This window comes from Andrographis paniculata, unplaced genomic scaffold, assembly GCF_009805555.1.
Source record: "Andrographis paniculata isolate CXL003 unplaced genomic scaffold, ASM980555v1 Contig80END, whole genome shotgun sequence".
Taxonomy (NCBI): domain Eukaryota; kingdom Viridiplantae; phylum Streptophyta; class Magnoliopsida; order Lamiales; family Acanthaceae; genus Andrographis; species Andrographis paniculata.
In genome coordinates this window covers 3,709,849-3,728,686 of record NW_026137618.1, presented here as the reverse complement: position 1 = coordinate 3,728,686, position 18,838 = coordinate 3,709,849, and the positions used below count along the sequence as shown (strand labels likewise).

Sequence of the window (18,838 nt, the reverse complement as noted above, 5' to 3'; positions counted from 1 at the left end):
TCTCTGTTTTTCCTCTTAAAGAAAAACTTTTTTTTTATTTAATAAACAAATATATTATTATTTTTATATTTTTTTACTATAAAAAAAATCAATTAAAATCTTATACAATAAAATCCGTGTCAATGAGTTTTGAATACAAACTTTAAGAGAGGAGATAATATATAAAATTATACAAAATACTACATAATTTTTATTTGGAGAAATAATTTTTATCATACTATATAATTGTTAATATATTTTAAAATTATATAAAATTGTAACAATTTGGCTGGGCTCGGCTAAAAATTTACTAGTTTGGGCTTGGCATATATTTTCAACTGGCCCAGCCCAGCCCAAAATGTTTGGGCCTATTTTAAGTTTATATAATAATAATAATAATAATAATAATAATAATAATAATAATAGCATTAATAAAATCCAAACAAACCCTAAACATTATCCAAAAGTAATAATAAAATCCGAACAAATACACCATAATTAATTTGGTAAATTATATAACTCTCTCTTATATTTTAGTAAAAATATACAAAATATTTTGTTTCGTTTATTGCGTAAAATTCTTTATCTTAATTTAAAGTGACAAAAACCTTCTTTGTCCAAAGCTCCTATTTGTTTCTAACTTAAATTACTTAATTTTTATACCAATACTATACGTAAAAAATTTTAAATAATTTTTTCGAATAAAATAAATGAATAAATAACGGATCAATCATTTATTATTATTATTTTCTAATTTTGGTAAAAAATCAGATAATAAATTTTTTCGAAAAAACTAGATAATGAAGAATTAATCAATTATTTATTTATTTATTTTATTAAAAAACTTAAATAAGATATTTTATATCTTTTATTTGTATAGAATTTACATTATTGGATTCATATTAAAATATCAATTTTGAATGAAAAAAGTGTTTTATGCAAATTTTACATTAACATAAAGAGATTCACGCAATAAATAAAATAAATGATATTTTATGCATTTTTACTAAAAACACAATGAAATGTTATATAATTGAAAAAAGGTTAAACTATGAAAATTACTAAACATGATATGTTGTTAATATAATTATATTTTTTCTATAAAAAAATTATAATTTATTTTAAAATTTATTAATTCTATTTAAAAATTTAAAATTATATATTATAAAAAATATATATTGTTATATATGATAACTTATATTCTAAAATTTTAATTTAAGAATAATATATAAATTAACAATAAAATTAAATTAATGTTCAATTATTTGTATTTTTATAATTTATTATAAATTTATTATAAGTTATATTTAATAATTTTAAAATTTTATAATTTAAATTCTATATTTTTAATTTTGATATTTAAATTATAATTTTAAATTTGAATCTAAGTATAATATATAAAATAAAATAATAATTCAATATCTTTTAAAATTTTAATTAAAATATTAAAATATAAATTTTATATTATTATTATTATTATTATTAAAACAATTATTTTAACGAAAAAATATTTATATTTATTTCAAAAGTTACCCCAAAATGATTATGAAAAAAATACTTTCTAATTTCAAAAGGTATTTCTATTTTTAGAAAGCCCTAAAGTTAATCGAAACTTACTATGTCATTACAATTGAAGGAAAATTGAGTGGTAAATTCCTCTCATGAGATAAAATCTGAAGCCTACGTAAGTAGCTATTAACTTTTTCAAAATAGATAATTATTATTCTTAAACAATGAATTAACCGTTTAATTATTTGAACAACTAGGGTAATTTAGTAAAATATATACTCCATCCGTCCCGGCAATTAGGTTGCCATTTGGTTTTTGCGTCATTGTACTTAACATTAAAAATATTCTTATATTTGAATAATTTACTCGAAAAATATCATTGTATTTGTATTATAAGAGACTAATACACATATTTTTGCTTTTTCTTTTTGATTTCTACGGTGTATTGATATAATCATTAATATTAAAAAATTAACATGCAAAAAAGTCATCACAACCTTCTTGCGGGACGGAGGGAGTATATATATATATATATATGATATATACCATTTTATAGAGATTACAAATTTTATACCCCCTCTGTCTATTTTCTAATGTCTAAGTGATATTTACATATTTTTTTAGATAATTAGTTTTTTTTTTATTGTAAATTGACAAAATAGCCCTTTATTTTGTATATAGATATAAGAAAGATAAATAAAGTAAGGGTAAAAAGGTAAATTTTATGTATAAAAATAGAAAGACGACAATCATTTTTTAAAGTTCCAAATAGGAAAGTAGGACATTAGTTTGTCGACGGAAAGAGTATGATACAAGTAAATTTAAATAAAATTAAATATTCATCTATAATTAACATAAATTAATATTCAAATCACATAATTATTAATTTCATAAACATAATTTAATACACATTTATATCATTATATTTGTTAACTATCAAATCAATACATATCAAAATCCTCGGATCCAAATAAAATCTACTAACCAAAAAAACATATCTTCTAATATATATATATATATATATATATATATTTAAAAAAATTCAAATTCAATCGAAAATCAAACCAAATCTTATCAAATCGAACTCAAAGGAACCACACCCTAAATAACATAGACATAGCTCCGCTATTTCTCATTTATTGCACAAATTATGTGCAGCTACCGCAGCAGCCATGACTTATTTATGCACTTTTCCACCACATTTGCCATAGTTAGCAGAGCTGTTAGACGAACCGAGTCGTTTGTGAACTCGGTTCGGTTTGGCTCGATTCGACTCGGTTAAAGCTCGTTTGCGAACGTTAACGAGCTGAACCAATCAACATAAACAAGTTCGTTTGGTTAACGAACGAGCCCAAAATTTGTTCGTGAACATTCATTTAGATAATATATTTATTATAAATATTATATATACATATAAAATTATAATTTATAAATAAATAAAATATTAATCTAAAATATATAAATAAAAATAATTTTAATTTTTCTTTATAATTTATATATAAATTTTAAAAAATAAAACGAACGACCTCGAATGAGCTTAATCGAGCCTAAATAAGTCGAACACGAACACGAGCTCAAACAACAAAAATTCTTAACGAGCCGAGCTCGAACACTACGAACGAGCTCAAAAGTTTAACGAACAAACACGAGTCTTGTTCGCGAACGTTAACGAACACTTAAAATTTGACTCGACTCGACTCGGATCGGATCGTTAACAACTCTAACCATAATAGATGCCCATTCACTATTTATGCACTTTTTTCACACAATTATCAAAATTATTTTATATCGTAAATTTATTTTATATATGATATGGTACAATACTATATATATATATATATTTCAGTACATTAATTATGTACCAAAAATACTATATAATTTGATATTTTAGTACTCCATTTTATAGATTGGTACATACCCCGATAATTCTGTATATTGATATTAAAATTATTAATTTTCTAATGTTTTCTCAAAATTATAAATTTATTTTTAAATATGGTATTTCAGTGTAAAATATTATATTATAATATCGTACATGAAATTCAGTTAGAGATTGTTTGGTACGGTATATCGAAAATATCAGACCATATTATATACCGTACTGAAAGTTTTTGATATGCTAAAAAATATATCGAGACCGTATCGAAAATTTGATGTATACTAAAATTTCCAAAAAAAATAAAAATATATAAATTGATTTGGTGGTACCGAATCATATCGTATTAAAATTTTTGGTATATTAATTTTTTTTTTCTGGTAGAATACATACGCTATTTCGATAATTTGTTATTTTTTCATCCGTAAATTCGATATACCAAATTATTGATATGATTAGTTTTTGTACGGTAAAATACCATATAAAAAATTTTGGTACAATATTCGATATGCGGAGTAAATTTTGATGTCATAATCAACTATCCCTATCTATAACCAAATTTAGGAATTTGATGTATTGCTTTATTATTATTATTATTATTATTATTATTATTATTATTATTATTATTATTATTATTTCTCGTATTAATTGCATTTAAATTAGTAATGTTAATTAATTAATTAATTTATTTTATAATTTTTTTTACAAAATAAATTTTTTTATAAAATATTTAATATTAAAAATTAAAATAAAAATATTTTAACTTTTATTTCAATATTTTATTAAATAAAAATACTTAAAATGATTTAATTAACTATGTGTCCGAAAAAAAGTTAATTAATTCTAGAAGATCTAGACGACCGAGAGAATGTGAACTACCGGTATTAATTACTATCAACTTAAATTATACTCTGTCCACAAACTAATGTGTTACTTTTTTATTTGGGACGTTTGAACAACTATTGCCATTTTTTTTTTAAAATACAAATTTTATATTTTTACCTTTCATTCATTTATTACTTTTAATCTCTACCATACAATTAAGGACAAATTTGTCAATTCATAACAAAAAGACAATCACCTAAAAAATCGTGCAAATATACTTTAGGACAAAAAAAATTGGACGAACAGAGTAATATATTAGTAATGATCCTTGTTTTTTGTATTATTATACTTACCATCGAAAATATCTTTACAAATGTATTGTATTTGTAGTATAAATCACTAACAAAAAAATATATATATTTTTATTTGTACTACATAAAAAAGCCGACGTACAAGTAATTATTATTATTATTATATATATAATATCCAATTATAATAAAAAAATTACTCATACCTTTTCGCCAAATATGATCATTTTTTCTTTTTTTTTTTCCATTTGATAAAACATAATTTATTTATATTTTTATTAAATTTATTCATTTTAAATATATTTAACAAATATAAATCAATTTAATTAAATTTCTAATCTCCTACACATATGACTCCTTCAAAATTCTTTATTTTTATCTCTCTTCCCGATAAACAAATATTTTATCAATATTAAAACTTAATTTTATAAAATTACTTTTAAATTAATTATAAATAAATATATACAATTTTTATTTATTTTATTATACTTCTTCTGTAGCATTTGAAAAGAATTCTTTGGAGTTTTTAAACTAAATAAAAAAACAATAATATTTTATTAGTTAGTAAAATTATATAAGATTTTGACATTTTTGTCTTTTGACTTTACGTGAAAAGTAATTGCATGTGTAATAGAGTATTTGTAATTTAAATAAAAGTAAGACGAATTTTGGTATTAGTGTTTGATTACTTTTATAAAAATCTAGAAAGATACTTTTGAGTAAAACCGACAAAAATGGTAAAAATATACTTTGAATTGAGGCGGATAAAATATAAAATTTATTATTTATAAAATAATATTCATATTATATGTATTTTATTAAGAAATAATATTAAAAATATTTAAAATATCAACAACTCCACTCATATAAAAAATAATGAAATAATATTATAATTTATTATTAATAACTTACTCATTTATACAAACTAAAGTATAATATCCCTAATGAAAAGGATCGTGACCCGGAGAGAGTATTATGTTTAAATATTTTATCATTACTAAAAATAAAAAAATATTATTGATTTAATATTATATAAAAAAATTAAGTATATTTAATATTTTGATGCTTTTGTTTCTTTGTTTTTCTTCTTTTTCTTACTTATATATTCTCGCAATCCAAATAAAAGTGTTAGATATAAAAGCTTAAGAGAATTATAATTAGTAAATAATTAAAAAATTAAAATAATTATTATATAATATAAATAATTATAAATTAAAATTAAAATAATTAAATATTTTAATTTAATTAAAATGATAAATAATAAAATTTAAAATAAAATTACAATGTACAATATATTTTAATAAAGAAAAAATACAAATTATGTAGAAAAAAAAGAAAAAAAATAGATATTTTGTATGAGAAAGAGATAATATTTCTTTAGATATTTTCTTTCTAATTAATGAATATTAATAGTTTTGTAATTACAGAAATTTAAGTGTAGTTGCAAAAAAATAACCATAGATGGTAACTTTAATTTAATTTGAACCAAAATTAATATAATAAACTTAATTGGACAGATCCTAATTGACCAAAAAAATATGAAATGAAATTTATACACTTACTTATTTAAAAAATATTTCCAATTTTCATGACTTATTTAATACTATTACTTAATCATGTAAAACGAGTTCAAATTGCATTTTTATTTATTAATTAGTTTTCTCATAAAAAAATATTTATATTGAATTCAAATATAATTAATTTTAAAATAATATATTTAGATTAAATAATTCCTCAACACCTTTTGAAATATATATATCCTCTAAATTTGGAGAGCCTATTTGTTTGGGAGTTTTAATTTGAATTTTTATTTGAGATAATATAAATAGAAGTAAAGGAGATGTTTTAAATATAGAATAAATTTTTAATATAATCTAAAAATTAAAAATAAATATTTAATTAGATATTTTAGAAAAATAATTTGAGAACTGTAGAAATCAAACAAATCATCCAAACAAACTATTTATTATTACTTATTACATATATGTAAATGAGTTAAATTTTAAATATTATTGTCTCTGTCATTTAAATTTATTCTTTCTTGTCATCCAAATTTGTTATATTTCTTATTTTAGTAAAAGAATACTACTCCCTCCGTTTAAACACCGCGCCAAAAATAAATGTAAATATTGTAAGTGGACGGAGAGAGTATTTTTTTACATAAAAGATTTTTTGTTTTTTTTTACTATTTTTTTAAAAATTTGTATAGTCAAATAAGTACTACGTTTGTATGACTCTAAAGTTTCATTTATTTTTTTAGTATTGATATTTAAATATTTATTATTATATTAAAACATAATAGTTTTATAATATTAATAGAAGGAATATAAGGATATTGTTAAATACAATTCCGTAAAAAAGTAAATGTAATAATTAGAAGGGGATGGAGAAAGTATAATTTTATGTGACCGGAAGAAAGTATGAATTATTTAACTACTTTTGTATATATAAAAAATATAAAGGACTGCATAGCAATAGTTTTAGGTTTTGCCCTAGACCCGTGAAGAGTAATATATATATATATATATATACATACATACACACCGTTAATACCTTAGATCAAGTTCAGGAAACAAGAATCCTGATCAGTCTTCGTCTTGGAGAAGAATCTGCGATCGGAATTTATGGCGCCGGAAAATCAGGCGGCGGCGGCGGCGGAGAAGGAGACGGAGGATTTGAGTAAGTGGCTTCCGATAACGTCTTCGAGGAAATCCAAGTGGTGGTACTCTACGTTTCACAATGTTACTGCCATGGTTGGTGCTGGAGTTCTCAGCCTCCCTTACGCCATGTCTGAACTTGGATGGTACATACATATATATATATATAATCTATATCTATATCTTTAATATAATTTGCTTTCTTCTTCCATCTTTTCTCTACTTCGCTTTTGTGGTTTTGTAATTATTTTGTATTTGCTTTATTCTGGTTTGGTTTGTTTTTCGAATTATATATATCTGAAAAAAATTCAGAATATATATACCAAAATATATAATTAAATAAAAATAAATCAAAGTAATATTTTTAGATTTGATTATGGTTGTTTTAAATATTTTTAGTTACTAATATCGATATACTTGTAATTTTGTTGTTAATATGATACGGAGATGAGATAAAATTTCTGATAGATAGATATTGGGGAATCTTTGTTATGTGACAGAAATAACCAATGAAGATTAAGGTCTAAGAGCTAGAAAAAAAAATGTATTTGATAATTTGTATATAAGACCACAATTTCCATGGAAAAAGCGATCATCATCTATGCTTTTGTTCAAATTTTGTATCAAGAAAAAAGATACAATTCTTATATATATAAATATTGTTTTTGGTGACGTTGGAACATGCAGCCGCTACCCGAAAGTGCACACCGGATAAAATACAGAACATCCCATCAAATATTATTTTAATATCAAATCTAAACCAAATTTTCCCAAACTCAATCAAAAAAAACACACCGGTATATTTGAATTCGACTATAGATAGATTTTATGCAGATTTGGCCAAGTCAAAGTAATGCTGATTTAACTAGATCAACGTATACTATAAAGTAATTATATATTATTATTATTATTATAATTATTGATGAGATCAGCACACTCATATAGAATATGCATTTTATGTCTTTGTATGTGCTATTGCTGTATAGAACATGGATTATCAGTCTTAATTATGTACAAATTTGACAAAATCAGCGTCCATTCAGAGTACTATTATTTTTATTTATCCAATTCAAAATTATTCATTTATCTAATATAGTAAAAATATTTTGTAAAATATCTTTATTTTTACATAAATTACAAAAATATCATTATTTTATTTATACAGTGTATATTAAATTATTTTACATATTTTTACTAATCAATAAATATGATTATTTTTAATAAAAAAAAAAAAAAAATCCTTTCAAATGGGGCGGATGGACATCTATATTTATTACTATTTGCAAGTGTATTTTCTCATGGTTCTTTGTGTCAACAATTTTAATCCTTTTTCTCTTTCAATTCAATATTAGGGGTCCTGGAATTGCAATAATGTTACTGTCATGGGCGATCACACTCTACACCCTGTGGCAAATGGTGGAGATGCACGAGATGATTCCGGGCAGGCGGCTCGACCGCTACCACGAGCTCGGGCAGGCGGCGTTTGGGGAGAAGTTGGGGCTGTGGATCGTGGTGCCGCAGCAGCTAATGGTGGAGGTCGGGGTCAACATTGTGTACATGGTCACCGGCGGCAAGTCCCTCAAGAAGATCCACGACATTGCGAAGCCCGACCAAGAAATCCGTCTCTCCTACTTCACCATCATGTTCGGCGCCCTCCATCTCGTCCTCTCTCACCTTCCAAACCTCGACTCTGTCGCCGGAGTCTCTCTTGCCGCCGCCATCATGTCCTTGAGGTATGTTATATCATCTCAATATTTTTTATTCTGACAATTTTGACCATATATATATTTTATTTAAATTGAGTTTATGAAAGGATAAAAGATACTCCATCCGTCATCCAATTGTGTGCTCATTTGACCGGTTACAGATTTTGAGGAAAATAGGTAAAAATAAAATTTTTTATTTTTTTGGATAAAGAAAAAATAGAAAAAGATAGAAAAGATGGTATTTTGTTACTAAAAACGGAAATACGAATAAATTTGGATGATAACCAAAAAAGAAAGTGAAAATAAATTTGGAAGAGGGAATGAGTAACAAGCTAATCTAAATAGATAAGAGTTAGAAAAAGTTTCAAGACATCTTAAATTAGAAATAAAATCAAAAGATTAAATAGAAAGAAAGTACTAATATTTTTACTAGGGGATAATAAGTAGAATTGTGCTTGGTTTCTTGTAAGTTATTACTATGCAATGGTAAAAAAGTGTTTATGCATTTGTCCTTACTAGGGTTAATTAGTATTCTAACTAATCCCACTCAGCATATAGTAATCTTATATACCACATATGACTACAATTAATACAATACGTATTATATAGATTAATCAATTGTTTTACGTATAATTTTTTTTATTCCGACATCAATGTATTACTCTTTCCGTTCATAAACTAACATCTTATTTTTCTATTTGGAATGTCCAACAATTATTGTCCTCTTTTTATTTTTATACACAAAATTTACTCTTTTACCATTTATTTACTCTTTTATTTTCTATACACAAGATTAAAGACAAATTTGTCATTTTATAACAAAAACCCTAATGGCCTAAAAATGGTGTAAATATCAAATAGGACATTAGAAAATGGACGGAGGAAGCATAATATGTTACATGTTGATTAGGATGAATCAGTATCCTAGTTGCAGCCGTATATATAATTAGTTTGATATAGTTGTGTTTGTATGCCAAAAAATCTATTTCGATAGAGGTATAATTTCAATAATGCCATGAAAAAAACTTAGATGATCGACAATTTTAGTACTAGAAGACAAAAGCTAGCAAGGGTGTCCAAGCTACTTACTCAACTAATTTGCAATACATTTAAATAAAAAGTCCCACATAAAAAAAAATTTCCTAATATTTAAAGTCGATTTATAATATCTTTCTCATCTTTATCTAGCCTTTTTTTAGATTACAATTTTGAAAATTCCGTACTATCCTTTTCAAAAGCATTCAATCAAAAACCCTTTTGTCTCACAGATCATCATATCAAATACCAATTTTTTACTATTTTCAAAACTCAAAAAAGTTAAAAAATCACATCTAATTTCAATTCTAAGTTCATAGTTAACTTGAATGTGCAGCTATTCCACCATAGCCTGGGGAGCTACTGTTCACAAAGGGGTTGCCCCTGAAGTGAGCTATGCTCCCCGGTCGTCTACCGGTGCCGGGCGTTTGTTCGGATTTCTGAGTGCATTGGGAGACGTCGCATTTGCTTTTGCTGGCCACAATGTCGTTCTTGAAATCCAGGCCGGTATCCCTTCCACTCTGGGGAAGCCGTCCAAAGGGCCCATGTGGAAAGGTGTCATCGTCGCCTACATTGTTGTCGCCCTTTGCTATTTCCCCGTCGCCTTTATTGGCTACTACGTATTTGGGAACAGTGTCGAAGATAATATCCTCGTGTCGTTGCAAAAACCTGAATGGATTATCATTGCAGCTAATGCATTCGTCGTGATCCATGTTATTGGGAGTTATCAGGTACGACTTCACAAAATTTTTAGATCTAATTCAAGTATATTATTCTAAAGAAATTATAAATTATAAAATACATTTCATTCGAATATATATTTTTCATTTAAAATATTGTATCAAAAACTTATTTTTTTATTCAAAATATTCCATCTAGTGCATATTTGCATCACAGCAAATCGTATTTTCTATTATAGTTATACTATTTTTCAAACTAATTTAAAACTCCAAATTGCATCCGAATTAACTCAACCTATAGTTTTGTTTATGTGTATATGCTTGATAATTATTGTTTTTTTTTCCTTTGATTTTGTAGGATGGGATTTTGTTATTTATGTCATGATTTTATTTTATTTTTGAAAAATTTAGGTTTTGTTTATATATATTTTGGAGAATGTTTGGAGCTACGGAAATTTTGAGGAATAGTAAAACTTCACATTTGATATGATACTTTTGAAAAAGTTAATGCAAATGAAAAGTGACAAGAGTAATTTAAAAAATACAAGTAATTAGAGTGTTAGATTTACGTGACTATCAAGTTTTCGGACAGAAAAATTGGTTTGTGGAAAATCAAACATCTAAATTAATTTTTGAACAATTATGTATAGGACCAAAAGTGCAATATATATATTTTTTTTGTAACAAGTTGTATGCACTATATCTGTATATATTTCAGATCTATGCAATGCCTGTGTTCGACATGATCGAATCATACCTACTGATGAATTTGAAGTTCAAGCCTTCATGGAAGCTTCGCCTGGTGACTCGAACTAGTTATGTGGGTAAGAATCTTTGACTGAGATCAACATTTCATTACAAATTGTTCATCGATAAGTTGTACAAATTCTGATCATTAAGTGATTAATGGCTCCATCCAGTGTTGACAATGTTCTTGGCAATCACATTCCCTTTCTTTGGTGGGCTTCTCAGCTTCTTCGGAGGTTTTGCCTTCGCTCCAACAACATACTATGTAAGAACCTTAATCAAAGATTCATTACATTGTTTGATGAACTAATTAATATTTTCATTTAATAATAATGACCTTTGCTATCTGCAGCTTCCTTGCATTATATGGCTCGCGCTCAAGAAGCCTCGAAGATTTAGCTTGTCCTGGTTTGCTAACTGGGTAATTCTAGAAAATCTCTTCGTATACTACACATACACGAAAAATTATTAATTTTGGTAATGTATATATATATATATATATATGTTGATTGATATTTTCTTGACTATATTTATGTCTCATAACTTACTATATTTTGCATTTTTTCGTGTTGAAATTCTGAGATCACGTGACTATCATCTGTGATTTCATGATTTCATGATGCTACAAAGCAAGTTAGGATAACTAATAGGATGAATGTATGGGCAGAATATGAATAAATTCTTGTACTCACATGAGTTACAGTGCAGTAGTAAAATAAGTTCACATTGCGAAGCTATTTTTAGCTCTAATAATAATGACATTCAACTAGTTATTAAAATAAACCAAAAGTGTGTTTTGAGTGTTTATAGTTTTAGGTGTTTTTTAATGTGAGGTACGAAGAATTTTGAAAAAAATTGTAGGGAGTGAGGTTCTAAGCATTTTTGTTTACTTTTTATTTTTAGGTGTGTATTATATATTGTATTTTTTGGATAATATTTTGTGAAATTAAGTGAATAAATGGATGTGTGTGTTTAGTGTTTGAGTGTGATTATTTTGTATTGCAACGTTGACTTTTGATAAGAGAATAGAATGGAGTATTATATTATATATATTGGAAATCGTGTCGAATAAAAAATTTTGTGTGACACTTCAAATAAATTTCATGATAAGTTTATCCAAGCTAGATTTGAGAATTTTCATATATATATATATATATTCAGATTGTTTTATCTGTCTAACTGCTTACTAATTTGCAGGGATGCATTGTGGTTGGTGTTCTATTAACAATTCTGGCCCCCATTGGAGCACTGAGGCAGATCATAATATTCAGCAAAACCTACAAATTCTTCTCCTGATTGTCGGACCATTTCTGTTTCACAATCTCTCTCTCTCTCTCTCTCTCTCTCTCTCTATATATATATATATATATATTATGTTTATATCGATCTATTTTTCCATTATTGTGGGACTGGATCATAATGTTTAGCAAAACCTACAAATTGCTTTATTTGGCATTTTATGTTTATATTAACATGATGATGGCATGGAGGTTGTGCCCTGCTTGATTGCCAGTAATATTATAAGCTTTATTATATATTTGGTTGTATATGAAATATATTAGATGAAAATTAAACAAACAATTGTTACCTAAATGTGTTTGAATCAATTACAAAAAGCTGTCCTACATTTTACAATTCTAAGTTTTCTTAATAACTTCAAATTTTGTAAAGTATAACATAAATAAAAGCAGTCTCTTTAGTTTTTGGAGTTGTTTAGGGTTTTCTTGTACTATTATGTTTTCCAACAACATTATTCATATTGCTCTATCTTTGATCCCTAATTGAATCTTCATGGTTTAGTGATTTTCTTGCAATTTCAGTGCATTATTTGAAATTTTTTCTGATATTAGTTTGGGGGGAAGGAAATGGGAGAACTAGTGTTCAACTCCATAGAAAGCAAAGCTACCGATGCTGTGTGGAACAAATTCTGCCAGCCCTACATGATCTTGTGAATGTACATACAAATGAGAATTGGGACTGAGTGCAAGGTTGGAAATAGGATTGTGTTTTATTTTTTGCCGAATTTTACGGAGGGGTGGGAACTATTAAGTTAACTTCTGGATTTACACTACATTCTATGTCTTGACTCAAGCTTTTTTATTATGCAACTTTCATAATTTTTTTTTATCCAAATACATGTTTTTCTTCTCACAAAATCACATCAAATTAAGCTATTGTTTAAACAAAAAATAATAACATTAAACATAATACAAATGACAAGACCAAAAAAGAGACAAACATAGTATTTAATAACTATATATTTTTTTCTTAAAATTATATATACTTACAAGCAACCGTAATTCAAAAGCATAACAAACATACCCTTGACATTGTTTGGTAAATGGTAAAATCCAATCATTATATATAATAAAAACTCATTGTTTACCATCATTTCTACTTCTTTCTGATATCTAATAGAAATCGAAGTATGATTTAATTATTTTTGTTGGATAAGGTAAAGATTATTCATGATAGGGGCCAAAGCGAAGAAGATGAGGCCAAAATGATTTGACATCTCCATGTTTCTGGAAGAATCCATTCTCGGACAACCGTCTGGGACAATGCATACCATCGAAGCTGAAAAGTACTGCACTTCCGAAGAAGTTCAGTTTTGAGGATGATGTCGTGCCACTGACAGACGAGGAGCAGAGAAAAATTGAGTTGATGAAGGAGGTGGACGATTCGATTAATGAGTTAAACTTTAACTGCGCTATGGAAGAAATGGAAAAGATTACCTGCCGTGAGGTAAGTCAATTACTTTCAATAGAGAATAAATGATTCAACACGGATTGAGGATTAATTCAGCACAATTATTATTATTATTATTATTATTATTATTATTATTATTCAGAAAGCAATATGATAACTAAGGTGGCTTGCAGGCTGTTTATGTGCAAGAGGAGGGGAGGAGGTAGACATTCAGGAGCGTAGATGTGCTCAAGGGCTTCATGAATTGACATTAGAAGGACTGTATTGTATCTGTTGTCAACATGTGGCGAATCATCCAAAGGATGTACTTCCTCCGTGGGTAAGTATATATCGATTGCTTCCTTTGAAGAACTAAAATCAGAAAATCATCCAACTGTTGGTAACATCAAAACTGTTCCTTTTAATATATCTTTTCTTCCTAATTCTGCACTACTATGTTATCCGAAAATAGGTCAGTGCAATTTCAGGTTGATTTAAAATTTGTGCAGCTACCCCTATTTATATGACTAGCGGTTCTATTTGGAGCATCAAGGCTGGTGTACGAGAATCTCTGTACGAACACCAGCGAGAAGGATTTGAGTTCCTCTGGAAGAACTTGGCAGGCAGTACTAATATTGCCTAGTTAAAGAACTCAAATCTACCTAGGCTGGGCGGATGCATTATTTCTCCTGCACCAGGGATCTGAAAGACACGTCTGACAATTTGTATTCCTTGAGACGTATCTAAAGATGTTTCCATATTGCCTTCCCATGATCATCATCCCAGCCAACATACTTTGTACCTGGGAAGTAGAGTTCTGTGAGTTTCATTTCCAGAATCTGAACAATCTGGCGTTCATCGGCGACGAGAGTGCGGCTGCTGACCATCTCTTTAGAGGGGCGTGGATCAGATGCCGGGGTATGGAGGCTATCCGCATGGTCAAAATATATTCGTGGAAGAAAGGGGGATGCCTTTTGAGGATTAGCTACAATCTTTTCTAGAAGTTAACGGCGCCAAAGCACATGGATGAAGCAACTGTAGGCGAGGAGGACACTTCTTATGATACCTAGACTAATGATTCTTGATGAAGGCCATACTTCTCGTAAGCACAGGAGTAAGATTTGGACTTCACTAGTTCAGCTCAAGACAGAAAAGCGTGCCATATTTTCCCGGACGCCATTCCAAAACAACTTCGAAGAGCTGTTCAACACCCTGAAGATCTTAAGGCCAACAGTGGCAGAAACAATTACGCAGGATTGGACATTTGGTGAAATTCTGCATTCAGATAGGAAAGCCCAAAGCTATCGTTGCTTCCTGAAGTAATCAACCGTGCAGTGCAGAGGCTTAAAGTCTCTATGTCACCGTTTGTGCATGTGCACAAGGGAATAGTCCTACAAAAGAATCTCCCCGGATTGAGAGACTCTGTCATCCTCCTAAAACCGACAAGAAACTAATCTACAGGTTGGAAGGGGAAGGTTAAGAGTGAATTTGGATTTTCTTTCGTATCTGTTCATCCTTACCTCACCCAAAAATACAAGTATTCAAGTGTCCACTCTTGAGATATTTTAGATATTCAATTTTATATTTAGGGTGTGTTTGTTTGGGGGATTTAATTAGATTTTTACTATTCATCCAATTTTTTTCCCCCCCATATCAAATCAAACACCTATTTTTCATTTTTTATATTATACTAAAAATTAATTTTACATTCAAAATATCACATCAACACCTATTTATATCACATCATACAACTATTCAAATTCAAAATTTTTACTGTTCAAATCCCAACTCAAAATCCAAACCCCCAAACAAACACACCCTTAGTATATTTATATTTAAATTTGGTCTTATTCATATATTAGATTACTTAGGTTTGAGTCTATCCCATTTTATATAGTCCCCTTATTTCTATGATCAATAAGGCATTTTCATTATGTTTCCCCAAAAATTTCGAATATGGTATCAGAGTCTATTTTTCTCTTGCCGTAGATATAACCTACCAACCCGTGTTTCTTCGGGTACATTCTACCGGATTATGATTTTGAGATCATGCTATCTGCCATCTGTCCGTTGTCCGCATTAGATCTGAAATCTATCTGTTATCTGCCATCTATCCGCTGTCTTGTCTGTGTCCGATTTGAAATCTATCTTGAGATTATACCATCCGTTGCCTACGTGCGACCTAAAATCTATCTCCTATTTGCTATATGTCCGTTGTTAGTCTGTTGCTTGCGTTATGTCTGCCAACTTCTATATGTCCGCAGCTTGTCTGTTTTTGATCTATATGTTTTCGGCTATGGTGGAGAGTCATGTCATTTTCAATTCCAGTAGAAAGTCATGTCATTTTCGACTCTCATAAAGAGTCAACTGTTTTCGGCTCCGGTGGAGAGTCATGTCGTTTCGGCTCCGGTAGAGAGCCATGTCATTTCGGCTCCGGTAGAGAGTTATGTCGTTTTCGGTTCCGATAGAGAGTCAACTGTTTTCGGTTCTTGCAGAGAGTCAACTGTTTTCGTCTCTGGTGAATAGTCAACTGTTTTCGGCTCCGGTGGAGAGTCATATCGTTTTTGGCTCCGGTGGAGAGTTAATTGTTATTTTTATTTGCGTTTTTTGCATCTATATTCAACTTTCTTATCAAACTCAAGTTGGTTTATATTATACCACTTGAGTTAGAGGGGAGATGTTGAGATATTTTAGATATTCGATTTTAGATTTAGTAGATTTATATTTAAATTTGGTGTTATCCATATATTAGATTACTTAGATTGAGTCTATCAAGTCCAGTTTGTATTGCCTATATATAGGTCCTTGTTTTGATGATCAATAACACAATTTCATTATTTTCCCCAAATATTTCTAACACCAACCAATCGAATTGATATGCAAGCAGTAGAGGCGTCAAAGGTCATTCCTGGCGAAGGGTCAAAATAAAATTCATCCTCGAGTTTGTCCACCTCATTATGATGCTGAATGAAAAAGTGCTCATCTTCAGCCAGTATATTCCGCCCTTGGATCGGATGAAAGAGGATCTGCACGCGACCTATCAGAATTTGTCTTCTGCTCGTCTTCGAACAAGAAGGATATATATATCAAAGCAGCAGATGCCGGAGATTGAGGACAGGATTCTGGAAGATATGATGCAGCACACAAAGACAAAATATATACTTGAAAAGATCATTCACCAGCTGAAGAACGCTGACTTGAGTTAAAGTTTGTTTAAGGAAACAGATTGATGAGTGGATTGATCACTTTTGTTTGGGAATTGTTTGGTTGATTTGTTGCAAGAAACAAAATACGATTGGTTGTGCTGTTTTTGAAGAAGTTGGGAATTATTTTTCTCCCTCTTATCAGTTGGTAATTTTAGCTTGTTCTATGGCATAAACAAAATATAATTGATTGTCATTGGTATAGGTTTCCGATGATTTTCAAATGCAGAAATATATAGAATAGGTTGTGATTTGTATAGACTAATGACGGATTTTGTAACTTTCTAATTTCTCTTTTTGAAGGATTGTTAATTTAAAATTGCTCTAAGTTTGCATTAAATGTGTTTGATTAGATAGATTAAGTTATAAGGTTTTAAAAATATTCTCTTAATATTTTGATAGTGATCTTTTGCCAGTGTACTTTGTTGTCCTTCTATTAGATAAGTGTATTATATATAATAAAATTTTGAAATAATTTTTATCTTTTAGTTGTCTCTTGTTAAATTTTTTATACAAACAATACTTTTGTTATTAGTGATTTGGAAAAGACAATGTATTGCAAAGGGAAAAAGAGATGATGCATCCATTAAGTAGACGTAATGAATTGAGTAAAAGAGAATTTTAGTGAAATGGGACTCCTCAAAAAAATATGTCTTGATTTGTAAAAATAAAATACTTTTAAAAATTTTGTGAAAGTTTAATTGTAAAAAATAAAAATAATAGACAAAGATTTAGATATTAATTAGTCTATATTACAGTGATGTAGAGATGGTTAAAAAGATTTTGAAATCAATTAGTTTTCATAATGCTAGACTCTAATATTTTATTATTATCTTTACCTTCCTTTCAATATGGTTGAGTCATATTTATCAATTTCAATTCCTCTTACCAACCTCATAATGCACACAGATTCTTTCAAAAGAAACTCTTTTTCTCCTTTCACTTTTATGAATTGTGCAATAACAAAATTCCAAAAAACAAAAGTGGATCATTACTAATTTCAATGTTCCAAACTGATTAAATCAAAGTAGTTGTTTGTTTTTCTAAACATTCATTAGCTTATCTAACTCACAAAGAAACTAATCAAAACCTGACTTTCAGTCCGCCGTCAGAGTTCTCGGAAACTGAAAAGTAATTTATGCATCAAATATTTCACATGTAAAGAACAAATTAATTTTTCACACCCCTAGATTAATCTAACTGAAAGAATTTCAGACAACCAATCCAACCAAAGCATTTCATCCATTTGAATACTTTTTGACTTATGCAACAAAAAGAATTAAATCATACCTTAATTTCTGTTAGATCACACATACACCAAAAAAATTCGTGCAAATGCCAAGGAAAGAATGGTCAACCAAAAAAATTCATGAAACCCTAACTTTCGTTAGCAGTCAAAGCTCTTGGAAAGTGGGAAGTAATTCGTTAGCAGTCAAAGCTCTTGGAAAGTGAGAAGTAATATATGCATCAAATATTGCATGTGCAAAAACAATAATTTAATTTTCACTAATTAAATTAATCTAACTGAAACAATTGTAGACAACCAATCCAATCAAAGCTATTCATCCATCTGAAAAGTTTTTAACTTATTCAACAAAAAAAAATTAAATCATACCTATGTCAGA

The 18,838-nt window shown here is 28.1% G+C and overlaps 1 protein-coding gene across 1 annotated transcript; it reads left to right on the top strand.

Moving 5' to 3' along the window:
• Positions 1–7,164: 7,164 nt before the first annotated feature.
• LOC127241052 (lysine histidine transporter 2-like) lies at positions 7,165–12,618 on the top strand. Its single transcript, XM_051259945.1, has 7 exons — positions 7,165–7,300; positions 8,507–8,887; positions 10,233–10,626; positions 11,294–11,399; positions 11,496–11,587; positions 11,675–11,743; positions 12,520–12,618. The coding sequence occupies exons 1-7, from the start codon at positions 7,248–7,250 to the stop codon at positions 12,616–12,618; spliced, it is 1,194 nt and encodes a 397-aa protein (XP_051115902.1). The 5' UTR covers positions 7,165–7,247.
• The last annotated feature ends 6,220 nt before the right edge of the window (positions 12,619–18,838 follow it).